The following is a 15,872-nucleotide window of genomic DNA, read 5'->3' as shown; positions in this document are numbered from 1 at the left end:
TAGAGTTACATTCCTTTAAATATTCCTTGATGCTGGCTTAATCAAACCTCTGGCCCTCCTCCCCAGTGATATTGATATTAGGTAATCTGTCCCTCAACTTCTCAAGCTACTTTGATCTTTTCTTGTAATACCTAACTCATAAACAAAGTCCCACGTTATTTGCTATCTTATTTTGGGTATAAGGATTAAGCTTGACACAGGACCACCCTAAAAACTCACAGTATAGAGGAAAGAAGTCCTACTATGTTGGCAACTCTTCAAGAAAGAAGGAAAGAACTGGGTTGATTTTGGCAGTGTATCTTTATCAATTTACCCCTTAGATTGGTCTTTCCCTGTGCCCTAGAACAGGATGGGTAAAGGGGCAAAAAGGAAACAGGATTCATACTAATTGAACTCTTTCTACATGAAGAATGAATAAGAAACATCCCCCTCCTAAGATTCCCAGCTTTTTTTGTGTTAATCAATGCGGATTAAACATTATGCCTGTGGTCAACTAGAAGTGTGGCTGTAGCCCTCAAAAGAGCAAATCTGCAGTCAATAATGATGGTCCTGCTCCCAGTTTCCTTGGGCTTCTCCTATAATATCACAGCTCCATGAAAGCCTTGAGAAAGGATTGAAACCCTACATTAACTCCAAGTCCACTGTATTCCTGGGTGTAAAAATACTCCCTATTTCTATTTTCCATTCCAAGTGTGTCCGAGTACTTTGTTAACAGGGTGTATCAGAGGCTCTGCAGTGAGATGAAGTGATAACATCAAGACACTGCAATAATAAAATGCATAAATATTCTCTAATATTAAAAGGCCACGGGCGCCTGGGTGGCTCAATCAGTTGAACATCTTATGCTCACTATCCTATACCACAAATCATCTTTGCCTATTTCTGAACCCTATTCCAATGAAATATGATAAGTACTTTTTAATGCCCGACTTTTGTTATTCACTACTGTTTCATGAGATTTACCAATATAATTGTGTATAACCATAGTTTGTTCTTCATTCGTCAGTAATATTTCATTTAGTGTCTACGCCCCAATTGATTTCTTATTGACCGACATTTGTGTGATATCTGATTTGAAGCTATTACAAATAGTGCTGCAGTGAACATTTTTGCGTGTGTCTTTGGGAGTACACATATCTGTATTTCTGTAGGTAGAAATGCTATGCTAGGTCATAGAATATGTGTATGTTTTGCTTTAGGAGATACTACCAGTTTTCCAAAGTGGTTGTATCAATTTCCATTCCCACCAGTGGTGTATAAACGTTCTAGTACTCTCGTGCCTCATTAGCACTTGATACTCAGTCTTCATTTTAGCCATTTTGTTGGGTTGTAGTGAGATCTCATTGTGGTTTTAATTTCTATTTCCCTCTTGCAAACTGAAAGGTTTGGAAGTTTTCCAGATGTTTATTGGAATTTGGATATCTACTTTTGCAAAGTACCTCTTGAAGTCTTCTACCCATTTTTAAATGAGACTATCAGTATTTTTTAATTTGATATGTAGAATTTGTCTAAAGAGTCTGATGTGAGTACTTTTTAGCTTATATGGACTGATGTGCTGGTAAACATTTAACAACCAGTTCCCTGGGAGAAGAGAGTCCCTGACACATAGCATTGCTAGTTTGCCAACATGTAGCAATTGCTGAGTACAAGATGGCAGCATGACATTGACCTTGGGGTTGGAAACAGAAGCATATGTAGGCTTCCTTGACCTGGTACATGCCTACTCCAGCATACCACTGGTTATGTGTATTTCAAATCACATCTCCTACTCTTTGACTTATAGTTTTACTTACCTAACATCATCTTTCAATGAACAGAGTTCTTCATTTTAATGTTGTCCAACGTACCACTCTTTTCCTTATTGCTTAGGGCTTTCTGTATCCTCTGAAGAAATCTTGGCTAACTCAAGATTATGAATATGTCCCTTTATATCATCTGCCAGATGCCTTATTTGTTTTATCTTCATATTCAGATTGATAATCCATCTGAAATTAATGTGGGGTATGGTGTAAAGTAAGGGTCAAGATTTCTGTTTTCCATATAAATACTAATAGACAATAGATCAAGCTCCATTTATGGAAAAGACTAGCATTTCCATTGCATTGCAATGTCATCCTTGTTATAAATCAAGTATTTGTGGATTTGTTTCAGACGCATTATTCTGGTCCATATGTCTATTTGTCTTTCCTGTGTTGTGGGGCCATGGAGCACAATGGCCAACAAAAAAAAATTTTTTTTTGTTTTATTCCAAGAAAGAATTCTTGAGACATTGTATGGTGCAAATTAGTGGGTTTATTTAAGTAGCACAGGGGCAGGACCTGTGGGCAGAAAGCTGTGCTTTTTGCTGTATGCAGGTGGTTGTTATAGGCTTAGTGCTCAGGGGGGAAGGGACATGCAGGGAGTATTAGATCATAAATTTCTTCTTCGAACTTCTCATAAAACTACTTTTGCAAGATTTCTCTGGTGCTTACCATTTAGTTCAGCAGTAACTGTTGATGAAGCACACAGGCAGTCATGAAACCCTTTAAGACTGTAGCGACCACCGTGTATTTGATCCTTAACGGAACTATGCAGGCTACAGGTGAGCCTTCCGGACTAAAGGTGAACATTTTTTGCTTCCATCCCTCATCACTCATACCAATATTACACCGTCTTAGCTATTACAGCTTTATAATAAGTTTGATTGGTGTTTGTTCTTACTTTTACCTTCAATGTTTCTATGTACTTATGTTTAACATGGGTTTCTTATTAGCAAAATACATTTGAGATTTTTTATTATTCACTCTAGTAAGCAGCTATTTTCAGACCTGCATCACAGTGGCTATTTCCACAGACTCTTTCTCGAAAACTGCTTAAGCTTTAAGAAGCCAGCCTCCCAGGGAAGGGCTTTATCTTGGGTAAAATTTGTTTCAGGTAAAAAAATCACTCTCAGCAAATCCCTGGGTGGAAGCTTTATTGATCATTGTGATGCCTGTTTCTCTAAATAGGGTGCATAGCTCCACCAATTATTCTATTGTTCTTTCAACGAGTTGTTTATATGCTGTTTTTCCCCTCCCCACTAGGTCATATTCTCCCTAAAGGCAAGCAGACTTTCATCACCTTTTACTAGATGCTTAATTAATTAATTAATTAATGTTGATCAAACTTCCAGCTGCTCTACTTACTCTTGACTTGGGTGGGGTGGGAAGGGCGCCTAAAATCAGTCATCACTCTTGAGGCTTTTCATTCCTTCATGTTCCTAAATATGACACAGCCAATGACAGTAGAATATAACATGTGACTTGGTTGCCTTTCTGTTGATTAAAGTCTCCAGATGCTGATGGTCTTGGAAGCTCTGGTCCCCTGTTACCTACAAAAGCTAAAGAGGCAGACGTCACAAGTGGAGACGGTGCCTGCTGCCCGAGAAGAGATCGCGGCCACGGCTGCTCTCGCGACATCCCTGCAGGCCCTCTTGTACAGTGTAGAGGTCCTCACCAGGTAACCCGTCGCAGAGATGTCCATGACCTTACAATGTGTATATCTACCAAAAAGATGAAGAAAAAAATGCGGTGGCTAAAAATCTCTAATAACCCTATCTTTATTGATCGACACTTGCCCAAATTCAGCCTTATGTGGCTTAAAACTGCAAACATTCCCTAAATTGTTTGGATAAATAGTGCTACTCTGAATAATTAATAATAATAATACTAGGGGCGCCTGGGTGGCTCAGTCAGTTAAGCGTCTGACTCCGACTCAGGTCATGATCTCACGGTTCGTGCGTGGGTTTGAGCCCCACGTCAGGCTCTGTGCTCCAGAGCCTGGATCCTGCTTTAGATTCTGTGTCTCCCTCTCTCTCTGCCTCTCCCCTGCTCACGCTCTGTCTCTGTCTCTCTCTCTCTCAAAAATAAATAAACATTAAAAAAATAAAAAAATAATAACAATAATAATAGTAATAGTAATAATACCATGAACATATTTGCATGGAGCTTGCTGAACTTCTGTGGCAGTTTTGACCCAGTAGTGAACAGATCTTTTTGTAAAAGGGCCAATATAGTGAAGATGAAAATGTGATATGTATTTTTATTAGCTTTTATATTATTTTATGAGACATGAAATGTCTGCAAGTCCAACGAAGCCTTCTTTTATTATTTTACTGTTTGTAAAGAGCTGTGGTTTTTGTACTGTCGTTTCAGACACCATAAAACAAACATAAACGACAGAATTTTATTCTCCTCCTAGAAATAACAGGTTCTCTGTGAGGCAAGGCTCAGTGGTGCTGGGATAACAGGCTGAGGGATTTGGGAATGGAAAGGTACATTGCCCCCAGAGTTCAGCCCTAAATAAAGGATGAAGAAGTGAGTCCTGTCGCATGAGTCTTGGGTGCAGAAGCAGATGGCATTGAGAAGCTGGGTAGGGATGGAAGGGATGGGGGCGGACGGAGTGAGAAGAACTGGAAGAGGTGGAGATAGGAAGTTGTGCAGATGAATGGCTTTCTTTGTCTGTTCCCACATACAATTAGCCAGAAAGAGATATTGTTCCCTAGAGTGGAGGTGGGGAAGCCTTCCTACGTCGGTGTCTTTGCCCCTCCATCATTTGGCCACATCCTTAGCCTAAATTCTGTCTGTGATTTACTCCCACCAAGAGGCACCAACTTCCTCAGCCCCATCTTGCCCTGTTGATGAAAAGCCTAGCTGAAATCCTTCAGTCCAGGAAGGACTTTTCTAACATGCACGAGCAAGTGAGAGAGGGAGGGAGATTGTGATTCATTAAGTCAATATATGTTTAGCTTCTAATCACGAGCTGCATTGCCAACCTAGGCAAGCAGAGTGTAGCCCAAAAGCCTTTGGCAGACTGCCGGTGCTGAAGAGCCCATGTGCACCTGGCAGACAAGATGGGAAGCAGTGGAACGGGGCTCCGTGCCAAACTGCCTCTTCCAATGGGACGCAGTCCCAGTGCTTTGATGATCGTTTCATGAAAGTCCTAGGAGGAAGAACATCCTAAGGAGAACTATCAGACTTACATTCTTCCTTCTGCACCTATCTGGTTACATCACGAGCCCCTTCCTGCAATTAGAGGAGAGAAGAGCAATCCGTTTTTTCAAATGCCGCTTTTATTTCTCCTCATATTGTGCAATATTGGTGCTTCCCTCCTTTCTGTAGGAGAGAAGTTAATAGGTCAATTAACTTATCCAAAATTGACTTACCCAAAATTCCATGAAGAGTTATGGATGGAGCATTGGCATTTAAAATTCTGTGGCTCCAGGGGCCCTGGGGTGGTTCCGTCATTTGAGCAGCTGACTCTTGGTTTCAGCTCAGGTCATGATCTTATAGTAGTTGGATTGAGCTCCATGTCAGGCCCTGCACTGTCAGCAGAGCATGCTTGGGATCCTCTCTCTCTCTCCCTCTCTCTTTCTCTCTCTCTCTCCCTCTGCTCCTCCCCCACTCATGCTATCTCTTTCTCTCTCTGTCTCTCTAAGATAAATAATTAAACTTTAAAAAATAAAAAAGTAATAAAATAAAATTCTGTGGTTCGAAATATTCCAGCGTATTTAATATTCTTTTGGTGGAGAGGAGAACTAGCCTCCTCGGTCAGCTGCGATTATTCACAATAAAATCAGCTTTGCTGTTTATACAAAAAGCAGATAAGAAGAACCCCATTTCATTTCCACGCTCCTAATTTCCTTACTCATGAAAAATAATTAATAGTTATAAAGGGAGTAACACACAAGTAAGTATATTATGGTATTAATGTTAATTTTCTAGTGTTATCTAATATGTTACCACAAATTTAGGGGCATAAAACAAAACATTCATTATCTCATATTTCCATAGGCCAGAAGTCTGGGCAGGTTTAGCTGGTTTCTCTGCTCAGGGTCTCACAAAGCCAAAATCAAGATGGCAATCATGCTGGACTCTTATCGGAAAGTTCTGGGGGAAAATCCTTATCTAAGCTTGTTTAGGTTTCGGGCAGAATCCAACACCATGCAGTTTTAGGTCTGAGGTCCTCTTTCCTTTTTGTCAGCCAGGGGCCACTCAGAAGGTACCTGCCTTCCTTCTCACATGGCTCCTTCCATCTTCCAGTCAGCAATGGTGCCCTGAGCTCTTCTCATGCTTCAAGTCTATCTGTTCCTAGCAAGGGAAAACTCTGCTTTTTAAGGGCTGGTGCCATAAGATTAGGCCTACCCAGATAATTTCCCTTTTGCAAGATAACATATTGTAATCACTGAGGTAACACCAGGAGGAGTATAGGTCTCGGGGCTATCTTTAAATTCTGCCTACCACAACAATGGCACAGGAAGACAAAGTCTAGTGTGGCTGTTAAAAGCTTACTTTCCAGCCACACCCAGCATACAGAAAATGAGCATTATGAAAGCAAGCCTTAAAGAGTTCGTGCAAGCTTTGAAAAGCTGCATCATCCTTTCCATGTCTCAGATGCTGATACAGAGGCAAAGATTACCTAGTATTTAAAGGCAACCCTGCAGGTATAAAATGAGATGATTCAAATCTACTTCTGAGTGTCTAAATTACCTACTTACAACAGATACTAATTTACTCACTTCTTTGGGTAGTCTTAGGTATAATTTTGACTAGAAGGATTCTTTCATTCCTTGATTGTTTTTCAGAAAAAAATAAGGTGGTTATATTGATTACAACATGGGTAGCCAAAATGGTGTATACGCCTTTACCATTTACGTATTGTCTAAAATCATTAACTTCCTGGTACCTGTCAAATTGAAAAATGAGCTCTTAACTCTCACTGAATCCTACAGACTTAGAAGTCTGAGTTCATAAATGTCTGGTTTGAAGTGTCATAGTTTATTACTCAAAACCAAGAAATAGAAGAACTTAAATCATGGTATGTTAATACACCCCTGGGAACCAATGTTCCCTTTAAAGTGACTCTCAGAACAGAGGCAGCAAGAGTGTGACAGAAAAGCCCAACTAGACAGTCTCTTTTGAAGACTCTGCAAGTGATTTAAAACTTAAGTGAGTTTCCATAACTTGAGGACTTTGTAAATGTTTCTACTTCTCTTGCTGTTGTTTTGTTGTGGCCATTACTGTCCCTGTTGCAGGCCCATGACAGCCCCACAGATGAGCAGGTGTGACCAAGGTCATAAAGGAACCACCACAGCCAATCACACCATGTCGTCCGGGGTGAACACCAGGTAATTCACTCGCCTTATTCATCTATGGCCCCTCCGTTTCATACAACCTGAGTCTCAGCTGTTGGGAATGAAAGGAATCTTGAAAATAGTCAATAATGAGTGTGAAACTCTCCAAGGAAAAGAAAAGAAGGTGAGAGTTTAGAGTTATAAGGCTTCTTTTGAAAGCATCGAAGAGAAATCCAAGCCACCTTCATCAACTGGCATTTGTGGCGTTTTGTTTGCATGAACGTGAAAGATGTTCTGTGCCTCTTGGGTGGTCTTTGAACTATTCCAGTGTTGTTTCATTTGCCTCCAAGAAAAAGCCAAATGAAACAATAATAATCAGGGGGTGGTTTCTCATTCCCGGGGCAGTTATACAGGGTCAACTTTCTTTCATCTGGACAGATTTTCCATGTACATTTCATCCAAATTTTGCATTAGGTCCTTAAATGATGCTTTCATGGTCATTGACTTAATCTCCCTCCCTGTTTTGGTGTAACTCAGACACTGGCTAGACTAGTTAATACTTAAGCTGTTCATTCTGTCTCTGTTAACCTCTAAACACTCTAACACACATACACACACGCACAGGTTTAATTAGCTTCTTCCCCCAAGGAAAATTTAAGATAGGGAAAGCCCCAAATCAGTTAGAGAAAAAGTTCTCATCTCCCAGTATGGAGTAGCTAGTTAGTAGGGAGATCTTAAGGAGAAGCTAAGTAATTTTCCCTCTGAAACACAGTTTTAAGTATGTATTATTCCTTATGTAAAGTTAATTCCCTGTTCATCAGGGAATAATTAAATAAATAAATCAACAAATAGATAAAATAAAATAAAATAAAATAAAATAAAATAAAATAAAATAAAATAAAATAAAAATAAAAATGAAGCAGGGGCGCCCAGGTGATATAGTCAGTTAAGCATCCAGCTTCGGCTTAGGTCATCATCTCATGGTTTGTGGGTTTGAGCCCTGAGTTGGACTCTGCTGACAGCTCAGAGCCTGGAGCCTGCTTCAGATTCTGTATCTCCCTTTCTCTCTCTCCCTTCCCTGCTCATGTTCTGTCTCTCTCTGTCTCTCAAAAATAAATGTTTAAAAAAATTTTTTAAATAATAAAAAATTAATAAATACCAAACCCAACTGTAAATTACTCGAGTGATGGTTAACTCATGCCTCAATTTCCTATAGTAAGAAAATTTAAATAGGGGCACCTGGGTGGCTCAGTCAGCTGAGCATCCAACTTCAGCTCAGGTCATGATCTCATGGCTCATGAGTTCGAGCCCCGTGTCGGGCTCTGTGCTGACAGCTCAGAGCCTGGAGCCTGCTTCAGATTGTGTGTGTGTGTCTCTCTCTCTGCCCCTCCCCCACTTGTGCCATGTCTCTTCTCTCAAAAATAAATAAACGTTAAAAAATTAAAAGAAAAAGAAAAGAAAAAATAAATATATTGTTAAGTGACATTCAGGAGCTAGGTTTAACTACCAGATGAAGGGTACATGGGAAAAGAGAGCTTCTAAAGTCCTATTATTAATCAATCATAAAGCAATAAGTCTCCAGAACTAAAAAGAAGTCAGCCATATTTCTTCTTCTGATCACTTGAAACAAAACACATCATGTTAAACTGTAACTTAGATTCACGTTACTTTCAAAAATTTTCAAAAGTCCCCTCATTTGGCTGTATTCCGTGACTTTGTATATGTTTATCTTTCTACAAATTATATACCAATGGGACAGCTTTCATAGCAGCTATAATTGCATGTGTGGTAGCCAAATGAAAGATAAAGCTTTTGTAGTTCAGGATTAGTATATGTGCATTTGTGAACTTATCAAAATGTGTAGCTTTGTGGTGCCTGAGTTGGTTAAGCATCCAACTCATTTTTTTTTGGTTTTATTTTCTTTTCTACAATTTTTTAAATATAATTTATTGTCAAATTGGCTAAAATACAGTGCGTAAAGTGTGCTCTTGGTTTTTGGGGTAGATTCTCGTAGTTCATCGCTTACAAACAACACCCAGTGTTCATCCCAACAAGTGCACTCCTCGATGCCCATCACCCATTTCCCCTCTCCCCCACCCTCCCGTCCACCCTCAGTTTGTTCTCTGTATTTAAGATCCTCTTGTGGTTTGCCTCCTTCCCTCTCAGTTTGTAGCTATTTTTTTCCCTTCCCTTCCCTCATGGATCTTCTCAAGATCCACATATGAGTAAAATCATATGTTATCTGTCTTTCTCTGACTAACTTATTTCTCTCAGCATAATACCTTCTAGTTCCATCCACGTTGCTGCAAATGGTAGGATTTCATTCTTTCTCATTGCCCAGTAGTATTCCATTGTATGTATAAACCACATTGATTCCAGCTGAAGTCATGATCTCATGTGTTTGTGAGATTGAACCCTGCATGGGGCTCTCTGCTGACAGCTCAGCGCCTGCTTGGGATTCTCTCTCTCCCTCCCTCTGCCCCTCCCCCACTTTCTCTCTTTCTCAAAATAAATACATTTTTTAAGATGTGTAGCTTCAGGGGCTTTTCATGAGAAATAGTCCTTAAGAAGCCCCACCATAACCCTGTTCTTGCCCATAGTAAAGCAGACTGTTTTTCTGATCTCCAGGTACCAGGAACAAGGAGCCAAACTGCACTTTATCAGGTACAGAAAGACAAGCCCTGATTTCATACTAATTCTGACATCTTGTGATGATTGCTTTTTGAGCTGGGTTATGGTTCCATTAGATTTCATTTAATTAATGCATGACATACTATCTCTGGGTAAATCCTCACAAAGTGACTCAGGTAAAGCTACTGCATTCGGAGATGGCAATCTCTTCCAGGTTGATAAACATTCTTTACCCTTCAGATGAGGTTCTCCTAGGCCCTGGCCTACTGCTTCATTAATGTGTATGAACATAATATAAGGAATCTTAGATTTTGCTTCAGTGTGATACCCTTCTCTCAGTGTTGCCACACATATACCTTTTCAGACCCCCAGGTAACTTTTTATAATTCCCCAGGGAAAACCTTCACTTACTTGAGGAAGGGCAAGGCCTTCCCAGGGAGGAACTGGATGAACGAATTGCTCGGGAGGAGTTTAGAAGACCTCGGGAGTCCCTGCTGAATATTTGTACTGAATTTTACAAGCACTGTGGGCCAAGACTGAAGATCTTGCAAAACCTGGCTGGGGAGCCACGGGTTACTGCCCTGGAGTTGCTGGATGTGAAGTCACACATGAGGTATTGTCCTTGCTTTCCCTGGCCCTGAGTGTGGACACCACTTGGGATGTGTGTTTGGGGATCTGGGTGCCGGGGGAGGGAGTCCCTTGGGATAAGAACTTGGGGTCCTCAAAATGATTTGTTTCCTGTGGCTTGGACGCATATAGTACAGCGCCAGCCAGGAAAATGTATATTAAGTCTATCAAAAAGGATCTCAGGATAGACGGGGAGAATGCTCTTGAAGACAGAAAAACGTTATCCATATATTTGCTCCTCAATAAAAGAGAGTAAAAGGGAAATTTCATCACCTAAATTATTATAGAAAAGTATCTTTTGTCCAAGTGCCATTTACTGCCCAGATTCTAATTTTTCACCAGAATCCAGAGTCTATCATTTTGCATGGAAAAAAAAAAATGCACTCCACTGCTTCTGCCCAAGGACTTGCTCTGTTCCTATACTAGCTGGAGACTCAATAATTGGCCCTGCAGGGAAGTGAGCAGGTTTAATTCTGAACCACACTTTGCTTAGATCCCTTTTACACAAATTGTGCTTGATGGCCTTCCAATGTTTCAAAAAGTGTCCTGGTGGAAATTCCAGTCTGGACGAGGCCAGTCATCATTTAAAAATTTTTAGTGATGGGACTTTCAAATATGGCTTTTATGATCTTGAGGTATAATCCTTCTATCCCTACTTTCTTAAGGGTTTTTATCAAGAAAGGATGCTGTATTTTGTCAAATGCCTTCTCTGTATCTATTGAGAGGATCATATGGTTCTTGTCCTTTCTTTTATTGATGTGTTGAATCACATTGATTGTTTTGTGGGTATTGAACCAGTCCTGCATCCCAGGTATAAATCCCACTTGATCGTGGTGAACAATTTTTTAAATGTATTGTTGGATCCGGCTGGCTGATACCTTGTTGATGATTTTCACATCCATGTTCATCAGGGAAATTGGTCTATAGTTCTCGTTTTTAGTTGGGTCTTTGTCTGGTTTTGGAATCAGGGTAATGCTGGCTTCATAGAAAGACTTTGGAAGTTTTCCTTCCATTTCTATTTTTTGGAACAGTTTCAAGAGAATAGGTGTTAACTCTTCCTTAAATGTTTCGTAGAATTCTCCTTGAAAGGGATCTAGCCCTGGACTCTTGTTTTTGGGGAGATTTTTTTTTAAATGTTTTTGTTTATTTTTGAGACAGAGACAGAGCATGAGCAGGGGAGGGGGAGAGAGAGAGGGAGACATAGAATCCAAAGCAGGCTCCAGGTATGCTGTCATCACAGAGCCTGACATGGGGCTCAAACTCACGGAGTGTGAGATCATGACCTGAGCTGAAGTCGGATGCTTAACCCAGGCACCCCTATTTTGGGGGAGATTTTTTATTATGAATTTGATTTCTTTACTGGTTTTGAGTCTGTTAGAAATTTCTATTCTTCCTGTTTCAGTTTTGATAGTTTATATGTGTCTAGGAATGTGTCCATTTCTTCCAGATTGCCTATTTTAGTGGCATATAATTGCTCATAATATTCCCTCATTATTGTTTTTATTTCTACTTTGTTCATTGTGATCTCTCCTCTTTCATTCTTGGTTTTATTTATTTGGGTCCTTTCCTTTTTCTTTTTGATCAAACTGGCTAGTGGTTTATCAATTTTGTTAATTCTTTCAAAGAACAAGCTTCTGGTTTCATTGATATGTTCTACTGTTTTTTTGGTTTTGATACCATTGATTTCTGCTCTAATCTTTATTATTTCCTGTATTCTGTTGGTTTGTGGTTTTATTTGCTTTCTTTTTCCAGCTCTTTAAGGTGTAAGGTTAGGTTGTGGATCTGAGACCTTTCTTCATCCTTAATGGGGAAAAACTGATAGCTTTCCCCCTAAGATCTGGAACAAGACAGGTATGTCCACTCTCACCACTGTTATTCAACATAGTATTGGAAGTCTTAGCCTCAACAATCAGACAACACAAAGAAATAAAAGGCATCCAAATCATCCAGGAGGACATCAAACTTTCACTCTTTGCAGATGACATGATACTCTATATGGAAAACCCAAAAGATTGCTCCAAAAAACTGCTAGAACTGATCCATGAATTCAGCAAAGTGGCAGAATATAAAATAAATGCACAGAAATTGGTTGCATTCCTATACACCAACAATGAAGCAACAAAAAGAGAAATCAAGGAATCGATCCCATTTACAATTGCACCAAAACCCATAAAATACCTAGGAATAAATCTAACCAAAGAGGTGAAAAATCTATACACTGAAAACTATAGAAAGCTTATGAAACAAATTGAAGAAGACACAAAAAAGTGGAAAAATATTCCATGCTTCTGGATAGAAAGAACAAATATTGTTAAAATGTCGATACTACCCAAAGCAATCTACATATTCAATGCAATCCCTATCAAAATAACACAGCATTCTTCACAGAGCTAGAAAAAATCCTAAAATTTGTATGGAACATTACAAGATCCCAAATAACCAAAGCAATCTTGAAAAAGAAAACCAAAGCATGAGGCATCACAATCCTGGACTTCAAGCTGTATTACAAAGCTGTAATCATCAAGACAATATGGTACTGGGACAAGAACAGACACTCAGATCAATGGAACAGAATAGAGAACCGCAGAAATGGATCCACAAACGTATGGCCAACTAATCTTTGACAAAGTAGGAAAGAATATTCAATGGAATGAAGACAGTCTCTTCAGCAAGTGGTGCTGGGAAAACTGGACAGCCACATGCAGAAACATGAACCTGGACCACTTTCTTACACCATACACAAAAATAAACTCAAAATGGATGAAAGACCCCAATGTAAGATAGGAAGCCATCAAAATCCTAGAGGAGGAAGCAGGCAAAAACCTCTTTGACCTTGGCCGCAGCAACTTCTTACTCAACACGTCTCCATAAGAATGGGAAACAGAAGCAAAAATGAACTATTAGGACCTCATCAAAATGAAAAGCTTCTGCACAGTGAAGGAAACAATCAGCAACACTAAAAGGCAACCGACAGAATGGGAGAAGATACTTGCAAATGACATATCAGATAAAGGGTTAGTATCTAAAATCTATAAAGAACTTATCAAACTCAACACTAAATAATCCAGTGAAGAAATGGGCAAAAGACATGAATAGACACTTCTCTATGGCCAACCAACACATGAAAAAATGCTCAACATCACTCATCATCTGGAAAATACAAATCAAAACCACAATGAGATATGACCTCACACCTGTTAGAATGGCTAATATTAACAACTCAGGCAATGACAGATGTTGGTGAGGATGTGGAGAAAGAGGATCTCTTTTGCACTGCTGGTGGGAATGCAAACTGGTGCAGCTACTTTGGAAAACAGAATGGAGTTTCCTCAAAAAATTAAAAATAGAACTACCTTACGACCCAAAAATTACACTACTAGGTATTTATCCAAGGGATACAGGTGTGCTGTTTTGAAGGGGCACATGCAACCCAATGTTTATAGCAGCAGTATCAACAATAGCTAAAGTATGGAAAGAGCCCAAATGTCCATCGACGGATGAATGGATAAAGCAGTTGTGGTATATGTATATGTATACACACACACACACACACACACACACACACGCACGCACAATGGAGTATTACTTGGCAATCAAAAAGAACGAAATCTTGCCATTTGCAACTACGTGGATGGAACTAGAGGGTATTATGCTAAGTGAAATTACTCAGAGAATGACAGATATCATATGACTTCACTCATATGAGGACTTTAAGATACAAAACAGATGAACATAAGGGAAGGAAAGCAAAAATAATATAAAAAGAAGGAGGGGGACAAAAACATAAGAGACTCTTAATTATGGAGAACAAACAGAGGGCTACTGGAGGGGTTGTAGGAGGGAAGATGGGCTAAATGGGTAAGGGGAATTAAGGAATCTACTCCTGAAATCATTGTTGCACTATATGATAACTAACTTGGATGTAAATTTAAAAAACAAATTAAATAAAAATTTTAAAAAATGTTACTGCTGTTGTGCCAGGCAGAGGACCTAGAATTGCATCTCTGTGCACTCATAGTTCATTCCTTCTATGGTGATGTCACCTCACTTGTGTAAATCCTGAAGTCTGTGCCTATATTTTCAGATTCTTAAAAGAAACATGATTCCAAAAGATCTTCTATTCAGATTTGTCACGGTTTATAAAAGGTCATAAAAATTCCTTCAATGGAAAATTCCATGGGTGACAAACTATGCACTTAAAAAGTTTAGTATATGTATAGAGTAGAGTTAGGTTCTAGCCATTCAGAAATAATACTGCTGTTTGGCAAAACACGCCAACTTCCTGATTTTTGTCGACTTTTTTTTCTAAAATTATCCCTTGAAAAATTTAGAAAGTACTACGTGAGGGAAAGTGAGAGCCCATAAATGTAGAGAAAACACAGCCTCTTCTCCTCCAAGCTAATTTCACATTCTCTGAGTTGTTGGCACACACTCAGGCCTCGAGAGCTTCCTATGTGTTCATGCTCCCACTGAACAGCAATGGAGAAGAGCTAATTTCACACTAAGAACTTCTGTACCTGCACTGGGAAAGGGGAGGAAAGTTTGTAGTATTAAGAGCCTGTTGCAACAGCAAGCCAGTGCTCCATTCAGTCCATCTCTCCTTCTTTCCCAATGATCACGGCTACCTGAACCAAGTAATTCTGTGAACAGAACAACATCACATTCCTAGAATCAGAGAATCACTACTATCAACCGCCATTTTGTGGGAGTAAAGGGACAAGATTCCTCAAAGATGGATGAGAGAGAGAGAGAACAATCCTGATCATGAGTTAGTAACTGTCCTATAAATCATTTATATCTACACTTCTTAAGGCATTTGGAGGAAGGGGAGAGTGTTAGAGAGGTCTGGAGCTCTCTCTAAGGGCCAAACCCTATTAAAGGTTAAATAAGGTGTGCCTGGGTGGCTTAGTCTGTTAAGCATCCGGCTTCAGCTCAGGTCATGATCTCAGTTCACGAGTTCGAGCATGTGTCAGGTTCTGTGCTTACAGCTTAGAGCCTGGAACCTGCCTCAGATTCTGTGTCTCCCTCTCTCTCTTCCCCTCCCCTGCTCACACTCTGTCTCTCTCTTTCTCAAAAATAAATAAACATTAAAAATTTTGAAAAAAGAAAACTACTATAATGCATTGTTGCAAGTACTATATATCATATGTGTGTTTCTGTGTTTACTATTTTGCAAAATACTTGAGACAACTTAGAAAATTAAACAAGGGGATAGAATATACAAATTAGAGAGTCAGAACAAAGTAGAAAATTAGCAGGGAAATAATTATGTTTATGATAACATTAACATAGGAAATCTATATGATTTGATCAGATTAGATGCTATTCATGACCATAAACTTGATTTTGAGCTTCTGAGTTATCAAAGCAATGAGGAGGAAATGACCAATTACAAAATCATAGTGTCAATAAGATAAAAACAATTAGTTGTTTGATAAAACATTGCTTTTTTTAAATACAAAGAATAAGAAATATCTCCTGGTTGGTGTTTGCTAAAAGGAAAGAGTGATGAACAAAACCTCCA

At 39.4% G+C, this 15,872-nt stretch overlaps 1 protein-coding gene across 3 annotated transcripts in view; it reads left to right on the top strand.

The window, feature by feature from the left end:
• UNC80 (unc-80 homolog, NALCN channel complex subunit) overlaps positions 1-15,872 on the top strand; it is a 222,632-nt gene that overhangs the window by 172,985 nt on the left and 33,775 nt on the right. For all 3 annotated transcript variants that reach the window (XM_047085057.1, XM_047085055.1, XM_047085056.1), the window contains 4 exons: positions 3,307-3,477; positions 7,052-7,144; positions 9,719-9,754; positions 10,116-10,334. In XM_047085057.1, the coding sequence (XP_046941013.1) occupies positions 3,307-3,477; positions 7,052-7,144; positions 9,719-9,754; positions 10,116-10,334 (519 nt within the window). The remainder of the gene's footprint in view (positions 1-3,306; positions 3,478-7,051; positions 7,145-9,718; positions 9,755-10,115; positions 10,335-15,872) is intronic.

Source organism: Lynx rufus, unplaced genomic scaffold (genome assembly GCF_022079265.1).
Source record: "Lynx rufus isolate CCGP_SWC_20201006 ecotype Redwood Valley unplaced genomic scaffold, mLynRuf1.p SCAF_2, whole genome shotgun sequence".
Taxonomy (NCBI): Eukaryota; Metazoa; Chordata; class Mammalia; order Carnivora; family Felidae; genus Lynx; species Lynx rufus.
The sequence above is the reverse complement of the archived record's forward strand: the minus strand, read 5'-3'. Positions and strand labels throughout refer to the sequence as shown.